This window comes from Leucopleurus acutus, assembly GCF_964270905.1.
Source record: "Leucopleurus acutus genome assembly, chromosome: 16".
In the NCBI taxonomy this organism is placed as follows: Eukaryota; Metazoa; Chordata; class Mammalia; order Artiodactyla; family Delphinidae; genus Leucopleurus; species Leucopleurus acutus.
Window position 1 is genome coordinate 36,641,889 of NC_139158.1, and position 14,765 is coordinate 36,656,653.

The 14,765-nt window shown below is 57.3% G+C and overlaps 1 protein-coding gene across 1 annotated transcript; it reads left to right on the top strand.

Moving 5' to 3' along the window:
- Positions 1-4,321: 4,321 nt before the first annotated feature.
- On the top strand, positions 4,322-11,605 carry PRSS27 (serine protease 27; the record flags this gene model as incomplete). Its single annotated transcript, XM_082856249.1, is given in 9 exon segments — positions 4,322-4,354; positions 4,623-4,631; positions 4,633-4,659; positions 4,663-4,780; positions 8,082-8,108; positions 8,766-8,928; positions 10,040-10,311; positions 10,692-10,861; positions 11,312-11,605. Coding segments are annotated over 9 exon segments (1,113 nt in total).
- Positions 11,606-14,765: the final 3,160 nt, after the last annotated feature.

Below are 14,765 nucleotides of genomic sequence, written 5' to 3' on the forward strand. Positions count from 1 at the left end.
AGTTGCTCTCTAAGCACCACTGTCATCCTGGGATGTCCCTTTAACTGTCATCCTTGGAATTCCATTTGCCTCTCTCCTGGTTTGGATTCCCTGTCCTGGGTCTCACATCTTCCTCTTTCTTGATTTACATCTTGTTTTGGTGTAGCAAATCCTCCAGTTGTTTCATCTGATTGAAAAGACAGCTCAGTGGCACAGTGTATCATGATGACAGTGTGACATTGTCAGCATTCCTGTCTCTTTTGTCACAGTGTTCCAGTGAAGGCTGCTCTCTTTGTTTGGGGCACAGCTGCCATTCTGGAATCTCCCTTCACCAGCATACTGCAGATTCCCTTCTCTCTTCTGAGTTTCATCTCTGTTTTCCACAGCCCATATTTCCTACTTTCTTGGTTTATTCCTTCTTTAGTCAGAGACCATCTTCCCCCCAGTGGCTTCCCAAAAATCATGCCTTGGGGGTAAATTTTCTGAGAAATTCCATGTTTGAAAATGTCTTTATTTCACTCTCACGCTGGAGTCAGTGTCATAGCTATTGCTTCTTGATGACGTTTCCTTCCCTCCTCCTTTCTGCTAACAACCTCTGTCCTGTGGTCACATAGTGGCCATGCGACCAGCCTGGGCTACTTGTGGGACAGTTAATGTCCTTCCGTAGGATTGCTCACACTGAGTGGGGCAGAGGAGGAGCTGTAGCCCACTTAGCTGGCATTCCTTGAGGAAGAGACTCCAGTGTGCCTGGCTCCAGGAGTCACCTTGGAGACTGGAGAATGCATCACCACCAGAGAGTGGCAGCACATCCTGGGGCTAAGATGGAAAGCCATCTGCACCACCCTGGGTCCTGAAGCTCTTCCTTCAACTGGAGCATCACAGGAAGGTCCCATGAACTGGGTCCCATGAACCAGGACCAAAGGTCCCATGAATACCTGTTGTGTTCCATGAGTCTCAGTTGGAGATTAATCCTTTGTCAGTTGCTTCATTTTCAAAAATTTTCTCCCATTCTGAGGGTTGTCTTTTCGTCTTGTTTATGGTTTCCTCTGCTGTGCAAAAGCTTTTAAGTTTCATTAGGTCCCATTTGTTTATTTTTGTTTTTATTTCCATTTCTCTAGGAGGTGGGTCAAAAAGGATCTTGCTGTGATTTATGTCATAGAGTGTTCTGCCTATGTTTTCCTCTAAGAGTTTGATAGTGTCTGGCCTTACATTTAGGTCTTTAATCCATTTTGAGTTTATTTTTGTGTATTGTGTTAGGGAGTGTTCTAATTTCATTCTTTTACATGTAGCTGTCCAGTTTTCCCAGCACCACTTATTGAAGAGGCTGTCTTTTCTCTGTTGTATATTCTTGCCTCCTTTATCAAAGATAAGGTGACCATATGTGCATAGGTTTATCTCTGGGCTTTCTATCCTGTTCCACTGATCTATATTTCTGTTTTTGTGACAGTACCATACTGTTTTGATTACTGTAGCTTTGTAGTATAGTCTGAAGTCAGGGAGCCTGATTTCTCCAGCTCCATTTCTTCTTTCTCAAGATTGCTTTGGCTATTCGAGGTCTTTTGTGTTTCCATAAAAACTGTAAAACTTTTGTTCTAGTTTTGCTGTCACCTACTTTTGAGAGAAATCCACATGACTGCAGAAGCCCTCCTAGATGATCACTCCTGAACATTCTGCAAGCTTTCCTTTTTAAATTTCAAAACAACAGCTTTTCTGCTGTTGTTTTGAAATTTAACTTTTTTCAGTCATTATATTTTCTAAAAATCTTTATACACATTCTTTTAAAATTTCCCCTTATATTATGAGCATTTTCCACATTTACCCACTCTCCATGGAAATGTCATTTTTTATTAATTATATTCAAAGGAAGTTTTATTTACCATCATCCAACAAATTTTTGTTTTTGTTTTGTTTGTTTCTGCAATTATAAATGACCTGGCCACTGACATCTTCATGCTTTTTCTGTATTTAGGATTTTCCTCTTAGAATAGATTTCCAATGATGAATTCACTGAGTCAAAGGAAATAACTATTTTTAAAAGACTGACAGACCAATTTATGGAAGGGTTGTGCCAGTTACATGCCCACCAGCTGGGGCATTTCCCCACGTCCTTGACTAACAGCATTCCAAGGTCAAGCTAACTCCACACAGGAGAACAGTATCTCCTTGCTGTGGCTTTGATTTGCATTTCTTTAATCACTGATGCTGAACATTTCTCAAAAAGTCTATAAGCCAAATTGCTTTCCTCTTCCGAGACTAGTCTGCGTCCTTTGTTCTTTTCATCTTTAGGGGCTCAGGGTTTTTCTGATCAATTTCTTAAGCACTCTGGACAATAATGTTGTCATCATTTGGCCACATTTCCTGCAAATATTTTTCCTATTGTTTGCCATTTTATTTTGAAGCCAACTTTGCTTGTATTTTTTTAGTTTATGGGCCACATCTCTTTTCTTTTGTGTTGTGTACTGTGACTTCTAACATTAGAAAACATGCCCCCTTCCAGAGTTGATAGATACCCACTTTTTTTTTTTTTTTAAGGAGAAACTGATAAAACATATTTATGTCTCTGAATCCCTCTGGATTCCAATCCTCCTCACCTATTTGGTGGCAGGAGTGAGGAAGGGACCTAGCTTCCTGCTCACCCTGCATCCCTACCCCCAGCTCCCTGCTCAGTTGGGGGTCCACAGGCTCCGGGCCAACGGGTGTCCAGGGTACACGGGTGCTCTTTCTCTAGTCACTGGAGTCATCAGGAGCCCAACCTTCCCCGGTGTCCCCACTTTCTGATCACCTCTCGACTTTTGTTGCTTGCTTGATTTCAAGGCACAGCCTTCTTAGAATTGGCTTTTAAAAGCAAAGGCAGAGAAAACCGAGACGGACCTGAGAGTAAGTGGTCGGCCCAAAAGAATCTGAAAGGCCTCTGAGATCCTGGGAATTAATCATCAAGTGCCTGGAGAAATGTGGTTACCCTGACGTTCTGAAACACTTTCCAAAGTTTATGATTAGACATTTTTGATTTAATTCTGTCTTGCCATCTCCTCCACACCGTTCACCTTGATGTTCCCCATAACTGGACAGTGCTGGGCACCCAACGTGCTCAAAAAACACTTGCGGACTGAATGACCGAATGATTCTAGAATCCCTCTTCCCATACTCTGCTCCTCCCTCCCCGAGGGACCCCACTCGCCCAGACACCCCACCGGGAACTCCGGGACACAGGACACAGGGGTCGCAGAGAAGGGACAGGGGAGGCAGGGGGGCGAGAAAAGGCGGGTCAGCGCCTGGGTGGCAGTCACGAATTCAGGGTGACGCCTCCTCCCCCTCACAGGGCTAATGGAGAAGCAAAGTGAGAATTGGGGTGAGGGGGTCAGGAGAGGAGGACAACGGACGGTGGGAGTGCTCGCGGTGTGTGTGTGGGGGAGGTGGGAGGAATGGGAAGAAGAGGGACAGTGAGGAGGTGAGAGACCCCCCCCGCACCCCTCCTCAGCATCCTGCCCAGCCCGCCCGGCGCTGCTGCAGGCGGCCACTAGAGGGCAGAACTGCGCTGACCAGGAGCTCCCGCGAAGGCCAAGGCAAGAGGGCGGGGGTTGCCTGACACCCAACCCAGCCCCGAAGACCGCGACCCCGGCTCCGACTACCCCCCGGGGCGTACCGTAGCACACCCAGGCCACGCTCGCACCCACTGCGCAGGCGGGGAGGCTGAGGCAGGGCTCTGCCTCTTATCCTGCGCTCCCCATCCCAGTTCTGGAGGGGATCTGCCGGTCCTGGTCCCTTCCTCCGGCCAAAATCCGAACCGCCGCCTGGGCGGGCAGTGGCCGCCGAGACCCGACTCCGCCTCTGACGTCAGCCCCATACCCCAAATAACTTCCTCCCGGAGTCGCTTCCGTGGCGGCCGCAAGTCCCGGACACGGCCAGCCGCGCCCAGGGCAGGGTTACCCGGGGACGGTCATCCCGGCCCGGCCTTCCCAGAACCAGCTTCCGCCCCGCCCACCCCGGCCCTCGGGTTCCGGGAAGCCCACCCCCCCGGCCCCGGCCCAGGGGAGGAGGGTGCCGCCCCGGGGACGGGAGGGAGGCAGGGGAAGGGAGGTCATGGCCACCTTGGGGCCGGTTCTGGGACTGCTGGGACCCACTTCCTGGAGGGAGGGCCGGTGAGAGCGCTGGGGTCGACTGGGGACCCCGCTCCGGACTCCTTCCCTGCTCTCCTTTGTTCCATAAGCACAGGTGACCTGGACTTTTCCGTGCCCATCCCCCCTCCCCCCAAAAGTGTAAGCCCCAGTCCTGGACTCTGTTTCTTTCACTGATGTCCAGTACATAGTAGATGCTCAATAAATATGAATGAACAAATGAATGAATGAAACAGGAAGGGTCTCATGGGCAGACTGTAGTCAGCTTATGTGGGGCCTGTGGTCAGTTGGGGGATGCGGTCAGCCATGGTGGGGGTTGGAACCCCATGCCACAAGCACCTAAATGGGGCAGATGCACCTTGGCCCCCAAACCCCAAGGTGTCTTAGGGTGAAGGGTCTGGCCCCTTGGGGTTCAGGGCCAGGTCATGGAGGAGTCGGGGTTCTGGGGTGCCTCCTTCCTGCTGAGAGGAACTGGGCGGGCCAGGCTGACAGGTCCAGTGGCATAGCCAAGCTGACACTCATCTCCAGCATATAACCCCACTTCATGGAGCCCCGAATGTTGTGCTAGTGTTCACGGAGCTCCTGCCACTGCTGTCCCCTGCCCGTCGGGCACTCCAGCCAGGCCAAGACCATGAGGCAGGTGCCGGCTGTGGCCCTGCTCCTGCTCCTGCTGCTGCTGCGGTTTGGTGAGTCCTAGAGGCTGCAGGGCCCCTCTCTCCTACCTGGAGCTGTAGCTAAGCCCCCCACTCCCTGGCCAGGCCTGGGGCTGCAGCACGGGCCTCTCCTCCTTGCCCCAGGGGGAAGGTTCCAGACATCCCACCTGGGGGAGTGAAGTGGGGAAGTTGGATCGGGGTGTGGATGCAGGCCCGGGAGGAGCCCAGAGGCAGTAACAATAACCCTGCTTCCCTTGCCTTGGGCAAGCACGGCCAAGCTCTGGGCTTGGCGCTTCTGCTTCCTCTCATCTGGGCCTCTCTCCCTTCTCCAAGGGCTGCACGGGTGCAGGATCTGAACTCAAAACCCCTGCCCTCCAATCCCTGGGCCACTGTTCGCTGGGCCCGGGAGAGGTAGCTGAGCTGCTGCCTGAGCCTGGGATCCTTGGGAGGCTGGTGAGGGCTTAGCAGGGAGCACGGGGACAGGGGTGCAGGCTCCAGCTCCCACCAGAGAGGGAGGGTATGGGAGGAGCAGGCCCTGAACCCTTGTCCCCTCTCCCAATCATGGGTCAGGGTTAGCAGGTGCCAGCCAGGGGACCCACCTGCAGGCCCCTCCCAGTGGGCGGGCTGCTCTCTGCCAGGGAAACTCTCCCGCATTCCTGGGCCACCTCACTTCCCTGTCCTTAAGTCACCTCCCAGGGCCAGGCCGGGTCACCCCAGGCTGCAACTCAGCCAGGGCTCCAGGCTTTCCACCAGGGGAGGAGGGCACCAGGGCGGCACCTTGGTGGGGAGGCCCCAGCCTCCCTGGGCTCCACAGGGCCTCTCCAGGTCTCGCTGCCCCGCCTACCTCCCCGGGCCTCCTGGTTCAAGAACCACAGCGTTCTTTGAGGGAGCCCATCTCCGCCAGGGTGTGTAACACTGTGATTGCTCCTGGTGGGTTGAGAAACCAAGGTCATTGCCAAAATGGAAACAGCGGCCTGCACTTGGCTCTCAAACAGCTGTGACCAGAGGCCTGAACTCCTTCAACACTGTCCTTGCCCCTCATCCCTGGCTGTTCCCTCCTAGAGCCTTGGGTCTCTCCTATCCCCACTAGCAACTAGCTACAGGAGCATGAGGGCCCTGGGCCCAGAGGAGGGGCCTGACACCCCCACCAGCTCACCCAGCCCCTATAGGACGCCCACCCTGCAGAGTCCAGGTCTCCACATCACCCCTTCCCGGTCAGCCGTGCTCCCACAGCTGCTCCCATTCTCTCCCTCTTATACATTCCCCGGGCTCAGGCCCCCTGGATGTGGGCTCTGCCTTCACAGAGCTCCTGAGCCCATAGGTGAGATGAGACAACAATTCTACCCCCAGGGCAAGGTAAGCAGAGCTCTGTGAGGCCAGGCAGGAGGACAGAAAGCTCAGAAGAGGGAGCCAGGCTTCCCAGACAGTGCAAGCGAGGAGGGCTGCCTGGAGGAGGAGGCATTTCAGTTAGGCCTGATCTGGATTAGGACCATATAGAATCTGGATTTGTAGACACCAGGAGGAAAGGGGTGCTGTGGGCAAACATTCAGAGGCCAGAAGGCTCAATCCGAATGAGAAGCAGAGTTACATTAGGCTGGGGTGAGGAAGACTGCAGAGCTCTAACAGGGTAGGGGGTGGGTGTGCTGCCAGGCAGGGTGGGAGTGCCCTTGATCCTGGGAGCAGGCAGTGGAGGATCCATCTGCATGTATGGGAGGGGGGATGGCTGTGGGGAGAATCTGGACAAGGCTCTGGAAAAGTCCCACAGGGAGGGAACAAGCCTGAAAGCACGTTAATGCCGGCAAGGACAAGGTGAATGGGAGCATCTTGCCAGCAGAAGCATCAGCCTTAGAAAGAGCATGGGGTCTGGTGTTATCAATCTAATTAAATCATATTATACTAAGATGAGGGGCTGGAGGGAACTGCCCTCCTGGGGGTATTTGCATTTTAAAAAGGCACCTCATTAACACAAATCAATGTCCAGGCAGAATTCCTGCTCCCCCCCACCCCCCGCTGGCCTGGGCTGACTACTTCCACCCTCACATTTCTGCTTGGCACCTCTACTTTGAAGAGTGGCCAGTCCTGCCTGTGCCTCCTCAGGCCCCTCCTCCTCCTCTTGCTCCAAGCACAGCTCCCCCCCACACCGCTTCTTCATCCAGCACCCCCAGCATTGGGGAGTGCACCCCTTAGACTGCAAGAATGGGGGTCCTGTAAAAACCCCCAGGGTCCTTGGTCACCCCATAGAGAGGCGTGGCTCAGCCTGGTCGTTTCCTGCCCCCAGGGCCCCTCAGCTGCCTGGAACTGGTTACCAAGAGGGGCTGGTGTATAGGGGGAATACTGAGGGCTGAGGTGGGGAGAGACTGTCCTGAGCCCCCCACCCCAGCTCTGATCAGATCTGCCCCCAGTGAACCAGATATGTGAGTGGGGCTCTCTCTACAGGGCGGGTATTTCTGGAGTGTTGCTGGCACTGGGCTGGGGACTGTCGGCCTGGCTGGGGTTTCCGGGCTGGGGGGGGTGGGTCCTGTCAAAGCCAAGTAGCAGGCCCTGTGCCTATGTCCAGAGACATGGGGGCAATGGATCCTGGGGAGATGGAGACCATTACCAAACGGTTCCACCCTCACACCTCCCCTGTCCCTCCCATGGGCAGGGATGCCATGGCCCAGCAGGGTGCCCTGGGCTCCAACTGCAAGCATGCTGGAATGTCTGAGAGAGGGGTTGGCTCTTGGGAATCTGGAATCTTGGGAGGACTGACCCACAACCACTGGCTGGCCTTTCTCTACTCCCCCGAGACCCAAGTATCTGGGCTGTCGCCCCAGGACTCCAGCCAGACATGGAGCCCCGCTCCCTTTATCTCGTCCTTCATCCCAGCCCCGGGCTGGTGGAGAGGGATGGGGAGGGAGATCCCACAGCACCAGGGCCGAAGGCTGGATGCTCCGCAGAGCTTCTGACCAGGACGAGTGTGGGGTGTGGAGGGAAGGCCCTGTGGGGACAAGAAGGAGTCCTCCTGCCCCAAACAGGAGAGTCAGCCCTGACAGGGTCCCCTCACTGGCATCTCCTGATTGTTTCCCCCTGTGGCAAGGGGCTTGTCTGCCCTTGCAGGTGAGCTCTGGCCCACATGTCTGGCCTGTACACATCTCGGGGGCCAGACCTGTGGGGAACTGAAGGCTGCTGGCCTCTCCTGCCAGGTCCCCCTGTGGGCTGTCCTGCTGAGTCCTCAGGAGGTTGCGTGTGGAGAAGATGAGGGGCTACGCTGACCAGCAGTGGTGGGTGGGGCGGGGAGGAGCAGACCTCAGCTTTAGCTAAGTTGGCTGATCACCCTCTTTTTTCTCATTTCCAGGGACTCAGGAGGCTGAGGCATTAACTGGTAAGCATCCAAGTCCCCTGGGTCGGGGGATAGGAGTGGGCTTGTCTGAGAGCTGCAAGACTAATCAGAAACCCACACCCTCACACACCCCCGGAATGAGACCCAGAATGAATGGGCCGGGCACAGGGAATCCCACAGTGCAGGAAAGTTGTGGAGCCCAGGCAGGAGTGGAGGGGGAAGGTCTGACACACAGTGCAGGTGGCACAAGAGGGCCATCAAGGCAGGAAGCATGGAGAAGGGGGGCAGGGAAAGCAACAGAAAAAAAGGTAAAGACAGAGTTGGAAGACCACTCACCTACCCTACGTGGGACCCTCCCAACACCCACTGACCTTCCAGGAGCCCATTTGTCAGGCTCTGTGATAAGACCTTTACCCGTGTAATCTCACTCCCCGCCCCAGGTAGGTCTGATGTCACCATTTCACAGGTGAAGGGAGTGGGGCCCATGGTGGTGGGGGACTTTCCCAGAGCTGGGAAGGGTCTGCCTGTGTCAGAGGTTGACCTGATGCCCAGGCCTCTGACTTGCCTAAGGTCCCCAAGCAGGTCAGGGGCAGGGAGGCCGGGAAGTGAACAGAATGTGAAAGTGTGGGTTTGGGGGTATGGAATCAGAGCCGATGGAACTGGCCCCCAGTGAGCGCACCCCTGGCTGTGTTCCCCTAGCCTGCGGAAGCCCAAGGATGCTGAACCGGATGGTGGGTGGGCAGGACACCTTGGAGGGCGAGTGGCCGTGGCAGGTCAGCATTCAGCGAAATGGAAGCCACTTCTGCGGGGGCAGCCTCATCACAGAGCGCTGGGTCCTCACTGCAGCGCACTGCTTCTCCAAGTGAGTTGGCTGAGCCCCGACGCTCCCCCTCCCCACCCCCTCGCCAGCACAGCCAGCCTCCCTCCCCACCAGGGGCGCAGACAATGCAGACAGGACAACACCTCCCACACCTCCCCAACCCCGCAAAACGCCCAGTTTCAGCACCGCGGACAGAGCCGACCCGCTGCAGTGTGGGGCGCTCAGGCTGACCACCTATGGGGGGCGGGTTCGGTCTGCATTATCTGAGCTTTCCCTACCAGAGCTCCCTTTAGGTCCAACCTTGGGGCCAGCTTCCAGCAGCAACCCCTGCTTCCTGGCTCTTGCTCCCCCCAGCCCAGCTGGGAGGGGTACACTCCCCTACTGCTGGCCTCACCAGTGAGGTGTTTTGCCAGACCTGGGGCCTGCCCCTGCCGATGCTGGCAGGCTCCTCCCATGCCCTGGCCCTCTTCCCCGTCCCCCTCCCACACCTCAAATCCAAGACACTCCCTTTCTGGCTGGGACTCTGGGTACAGGTGGACTCGAGCAGAATGGCCTTAAGGTCACCTATGCCGTCCCTAACCAAAGGGCCAAGTCACCCAATCCCTACTACCATACTATGACCCACCTGGTCCTAGACCTTCAGGGTTTCCCAAGCATCTTGGCTCTTGCCTCACCACAGCTCTGCAATTCTTTTAAAACCTCACATTTTAAGTTCAGATATTCGGGCTCAGAGGGAGTAGGCGGCTTGCCTAAGGTTAGGCCCAACCCCCAGATGCACCCTGGTGGGTGATCATCTCCTTCAACCCTCACAGCAAGCCTTTCAGGTGGGGAATGTTAGTGTCCCCATTTTACAGACAAGGAAGCTGAGTCACAGAGAACTTGCTGGGTGACTTGCCCACGGTCGCCAGGCTGGCCGGGGTATAGCCGGGAATTAAAGTCAGGAATTAAAGCTGCTTCAGTTTCTACCCCCTTACCCACCTCATCCTGATGTATGTCCCACTGGAGATTACTTTTTTGAAGACAATGTACAGAGATGTTGGCACCATGGGGAGCCCAACTCCTCCCTCTTTCCCATCTCCATTTAACTTCCACCAACTCCACCTGTGAAGCCCTTGTGGGGCTGCCTCACACCAGCTCTCTGCTCTCCCACCAGCACCTCTGAAACATCCCTGTGCCAGGTCCTGCTGGGGGTGCGGCAACTGGTGAAGCCAGGGCCGCATGCCATGTACACCCGGGTGAAGCAGGTCAAGAGTAACCCCCTGTACCAAGGCATGGCCTCTAGTGCCGATGTGGCTCTGGTGGAGCTGGAGGCACCTGTGACCTTCACCAATTACATCCTCCCTGTGTGTGTGCCTGACCCCTCAGTCATCTTTGAGACGGGCATGAACTGCTGGGTCACCGGCTGGGGCAACCCCAGTGAACAAGGTAATGGGGCAGGGCCAGGAGAGAATGCGGGACATGCCTAGAGAAGGCAGCGTGGGGGCCACTCTGAACCAACAATCTTTTTCTGTTGATATTGGTGCACATGATCTCTACTCAAATGGGTGGAGTAGGTATGGGAAAGGGGCAGTAGACTCAGGAAGAGGAGGCATGGGGAAGTGGAGAGTGGGGAATAGAAAGAGCCCAGGCTGGTGGGTAGGAGGAGGGAAGAAGGAATTCTGTCTCACAAAGCCCCCAGCCAGAAGAGAAGGTCTAAACGCAAGCAAGAATGGGAAGGGACAGAGTTGTGGTTCTCAAGAACCCAGGGCCCCGGAGTCCTTAGTAAGACTGTCCACTGAGTCGCAGGCTGTGTCTCCCCTCCCTAGACCACCTGCCCAACCCCCGGATCCTGCAGAAACTCGCTGTGCCTATCATTGACACGCCCAAGTGCAACCTGCTCTACAGCAAGGATTCTGAGCCCGGCTTCCAGCCGAAAACCATCAAGGACGACATGCTGTGTGCTGGCTTCGCAGAGGGCAAGAAGGACGCCTGCAAGGTAGGGACCAGGGTGGGCCGTGCCAAGGCTGAGCCCTGCTCCCCAGACCCCAGTCAAGGTGGAAGCCAGCCCACCTGGGACAAGGGATAAGGCCCCAGGAGGCGGGCCCATGGGGTCAGGACAGGGCTGTGCATTTGACCAGCTGGGAAAGCAGATTCCTGGACCCCACCCGGGGGAGTCAGGCAGCAGGTCTGCAGTGGGACCCAGGAAACTGCATTTTCAACACACTCTCCTGAGATGAATCAGGGTGGATAGTCTGGGGATGTTAGAGAAATGGGCACCCCAGGTCAGAGAGGAAGGACTGGGTGGCGGGGTGGGGGTGGGGGGGTGGGTCCTGGGCAGGGAAGAACAGATAAAGGGAGGCAGACAGGCATGTGTGCACCCATGTAGCTGCAAAGCCTGGCTCTTGCGCCTCCGTGGACTCTAACGGTACCTCTTCTTCACCTGCAGGGAGACTCGGGGGGCCCCCTGGTGTGCCTTGTGGGTCAGTCATGGCTGCAGGCTGGGGTGACCAGCTGGGGTGAGGGCTGCGCCCGCCGGAACCGCCCAGGTGTCTATATCCGGGTCACCTCCCACCATAACTGGATCCATCGGATCATCCCAGAACTGCAGTTCCAGCGGCCTAGCTCGGGTGGCCAGAAGCGGGACCCCCGGGGCCAGCAGCCCCTCGGTCGGAACTTTGCACCCTGCCTGGCAGCCCATGCCATCCTCCTGGTCCTCATGGCCCTGCTCACCTTCCTCTGAGCTGCGCTCAGGCCAGTGGGCCAGTGGCGCCCCGGAGCCTATGGTGTACATTTGTAAATAGCTCTCCAATTCTCCCTACTCTCTAACGCCCACTTATTTTTATTTATGTTCACTCTCCAATAAAACCCTAACCTCAGTGCCGGCTGCCTGGGTGTAGACCCTCGGGGAAGGATGGGGCCGGTGCTGGGCAGGGGGTGTGGCGGATGAGGCTCCCCAGTGGAAGGAGCTACAGCAGGCACATTGGAGGCTAGACATCACCGAGTCCTGTGACACCTGTGGCCTGACCCCCTCACAGGGGCTTCCCTGACCCGCCCCCCCGCCTCAGCATCCTTGCCAACGTGGTCGTCACCATGAGTGTTGCCAAGGGGTGCCCTGTTCTGGGCACTGGGGGCAGCAACAGACACTGGCAGGGGGCCCGGCAGAGGGTCCTGAAGGAGGGGGGCTCTGCGGGGCGTGGGGGAGCACAGCCCCCACTGCCTATGTCTGAATCACCCTGAACTTCTCTTGGCTGTCACACAGAGGAGGCAAGGCCCAGGCCATTCGGGGCCATGGAGGTCAGCAGGACAGGCCCCTCACTGAGACAGGCCAAGGCTTCAGCAGCTCCCTGGGCCAGGACCCCCTCCTTCTTCCTTCTGCAAAGTTTGGGGTTCAGGCCATCCTTGCAGCAGTCTTTAATGGTTTCTGCGAGGATCCCTGGGGAATTCAGGAATGAGCTGCAATCCTGCACAGAGAGCCTGGTGCTTGGCCCTGCCTCCAGGGGCCCCACCCCAGCTCTGCTGCCCCCTCTCGTCCCTTGTCCTGTCAGTAGCTCCACGCCATCCCCCTCCCAGTCCTCCCGTGACGGCCTGTGGCCACCAGGAATCCAGCAGAAATAGGTCTCAGAGCCCAGGCCCCAGCTCGTTCTGGCCCTGCCTGTCCTGGCCGCGATGGTGCGGCTGCCCACGGAGGTGGCCCCGGGTTCTCAGCCTGGCCCAGCATGTCCACGGCAGGCCTTCTGCAGTCGGACGGCCAGCTCCCCAGTGTGGGGCTGATTCCTGAAAGGCACGCAGCCTCCTGCCGTGCTCAGTGACCATGAACAGACGAAGAGGCCTGAGAGGGCAGGGCCTCGCACACCACACACGCACACCCATGCTCACATGTTAGTACATGCACACACTTGCACACCCACACACAGAGAAACATGCACACGTACGTGAGCACGTGCACAGGCCCAGCTGGCCCGGCAGGTGCTGGGAGAACGCAGGCCTGGCTATTTATGGAACGTATCAATAAGCACTTAGCAGGCACCTGCTGTGGACCGGCCCCGGGAATGGAGTGGGGAACACACACTGAATTCGCCTCTGCTCTGCTTTGCCTGGGCATGTTCCTGCCAGGCAGGGAGCACTGCTTGGTGGCCCTCCAGGGACTGAGCCATCTGAGGGCTTTTTCTCCAGAGCAGAGATGGATTCCGAGTCCCGGCGGGGAAGGTGGGGGTGCGGGGCAGCGGGTGGACTGAGGCCTGATGGGGGGACGACCGGGCTGTGGGTGTCCTGAGAGTGGCCCCAGGGACAAGTTCTGGGTCATCTCGGCTGGGAGCAGGGGCTGGCCTGGGTCCTGCAGCTTGGGAGAGAGGCGACCCTGCTGTGGGGAATAGAAAGAGCTTCAGGTCCTGCAGTGATATGGGGGTCAGAGGAGGTTAGGTGGCCCATCTGCCACGTCTGTGGTGAGAGGCCAGGATGGAGCCCAGGTGAGGGCCAGGCCCCCCTTGGAGGAGGACTTGCCACCCTGCCCCTGCCTCCTCTTCCTGCTGTCTTAGCTTTCTGAGTGCCCTGGGGTCCCCCATCACCCCACCATCCTCCTGCCTCTGCTACAGGGCAGGGGTCTGGTCAGGGTCCTGTGGGCCTAACAGGGAGGAGGGGCGAAGATGTCAGGGCAGCCCAGTGCTCCCTAGTGACGCCCCACCCAGCCGGGCTAGGAGAGCGAGGCTAGGGTCCTGGGTGGGTCCCAGGCGGTGGCCAGTGTGCGACCCTAGGGCACAGATCCCCCACGCCCTGGGCTCCCTAAACCCAGGGTGGACACTCAACGAGACAGCTGCAGGAGGGGAAGGGACACACTCGTGCAGAGACTAAGGGTTTAAAGGGAAGCAGGTTTTATTCACACTGTTCACAGTGCGCTCAGTGCTGTGAAGGGGAAGGAGAGAAGTGCCCCCAGCTGTCACGGGTCCCCTCTCCCACCTGGGTGGGGCGCCACTCAGACACAACTTTTGCTGCCCCCAAGCAGCGCCTCAGGGCCACTGCCTGGTGGGTGGGGGCCCCACCGGCTGCAGGGAGAAGGCTTTGGAGTGATAGCCGGCTGGCACAGACCACTAAGCCGTGGCGGGCGGAGGGAGCGGGGCTCAGCCCAGGGCAGGGCCCACCTTGCAGCAACCAGAGCAGCCAGCAGGTGAAGCCACAGAAGGGGGCCACAACCGAGCCTGGAAATCCATGTGCACACACACCATACTGCACGCTTAGGATCAGCCTGTGGGAGCCCCAAGAAGGAAAACCACTGGGCCAGGACTCCAGGACCCCTGACCCCTTCTGGCCTCAAGGATCAGGGGTCAGCCATGGTCCTGATGCCAACACCTGGAGCAGGCAGGGGTGCAAATCAAAGCCCCCCCCCCCAAACCAGAGACACCGTCCCGACCCAGGGACTGTACACCAGCGTCCTGATTTGCAGTTTGTCTCAGGGAAGCACGGCTCAGTCCAAAGGTGCCAGAGCGGCACTGCCTCTGCTCACAGACGCCAGCCCTGGAAACACGACAGACACTCCAAGAAGGCTGAGAGTTTGGGTTGCAGGAGACTCCGGCATCTCGGGGTCAAAGACATCCTACCCAACCTCTGGGAGCCAGAGCTCTCCAGGGAACACGTGGAATGGGAATTTCCTCAAAGCCTTGGCGCCCCGGGAGTTTCTGAAGAGCCACCACCAGGGGGAGCCAGAGTGGCTGTGGGGGGTGCGGGCCCAAGGAATTTCAGAGAAATTTCTCTGAAGCTGGTGCTTCTGGCCAGACAAGACAGGTGCACACGCTTGATGCAACGAGGCATCCGTGCTTTTAAAAAAGTCTCTTGAAGATGATCTCCTTGGCCCAAGGGATGGGGGCACGATACCATCAAGAGATGATGGGTGAGGGCCGGGGGCTGGT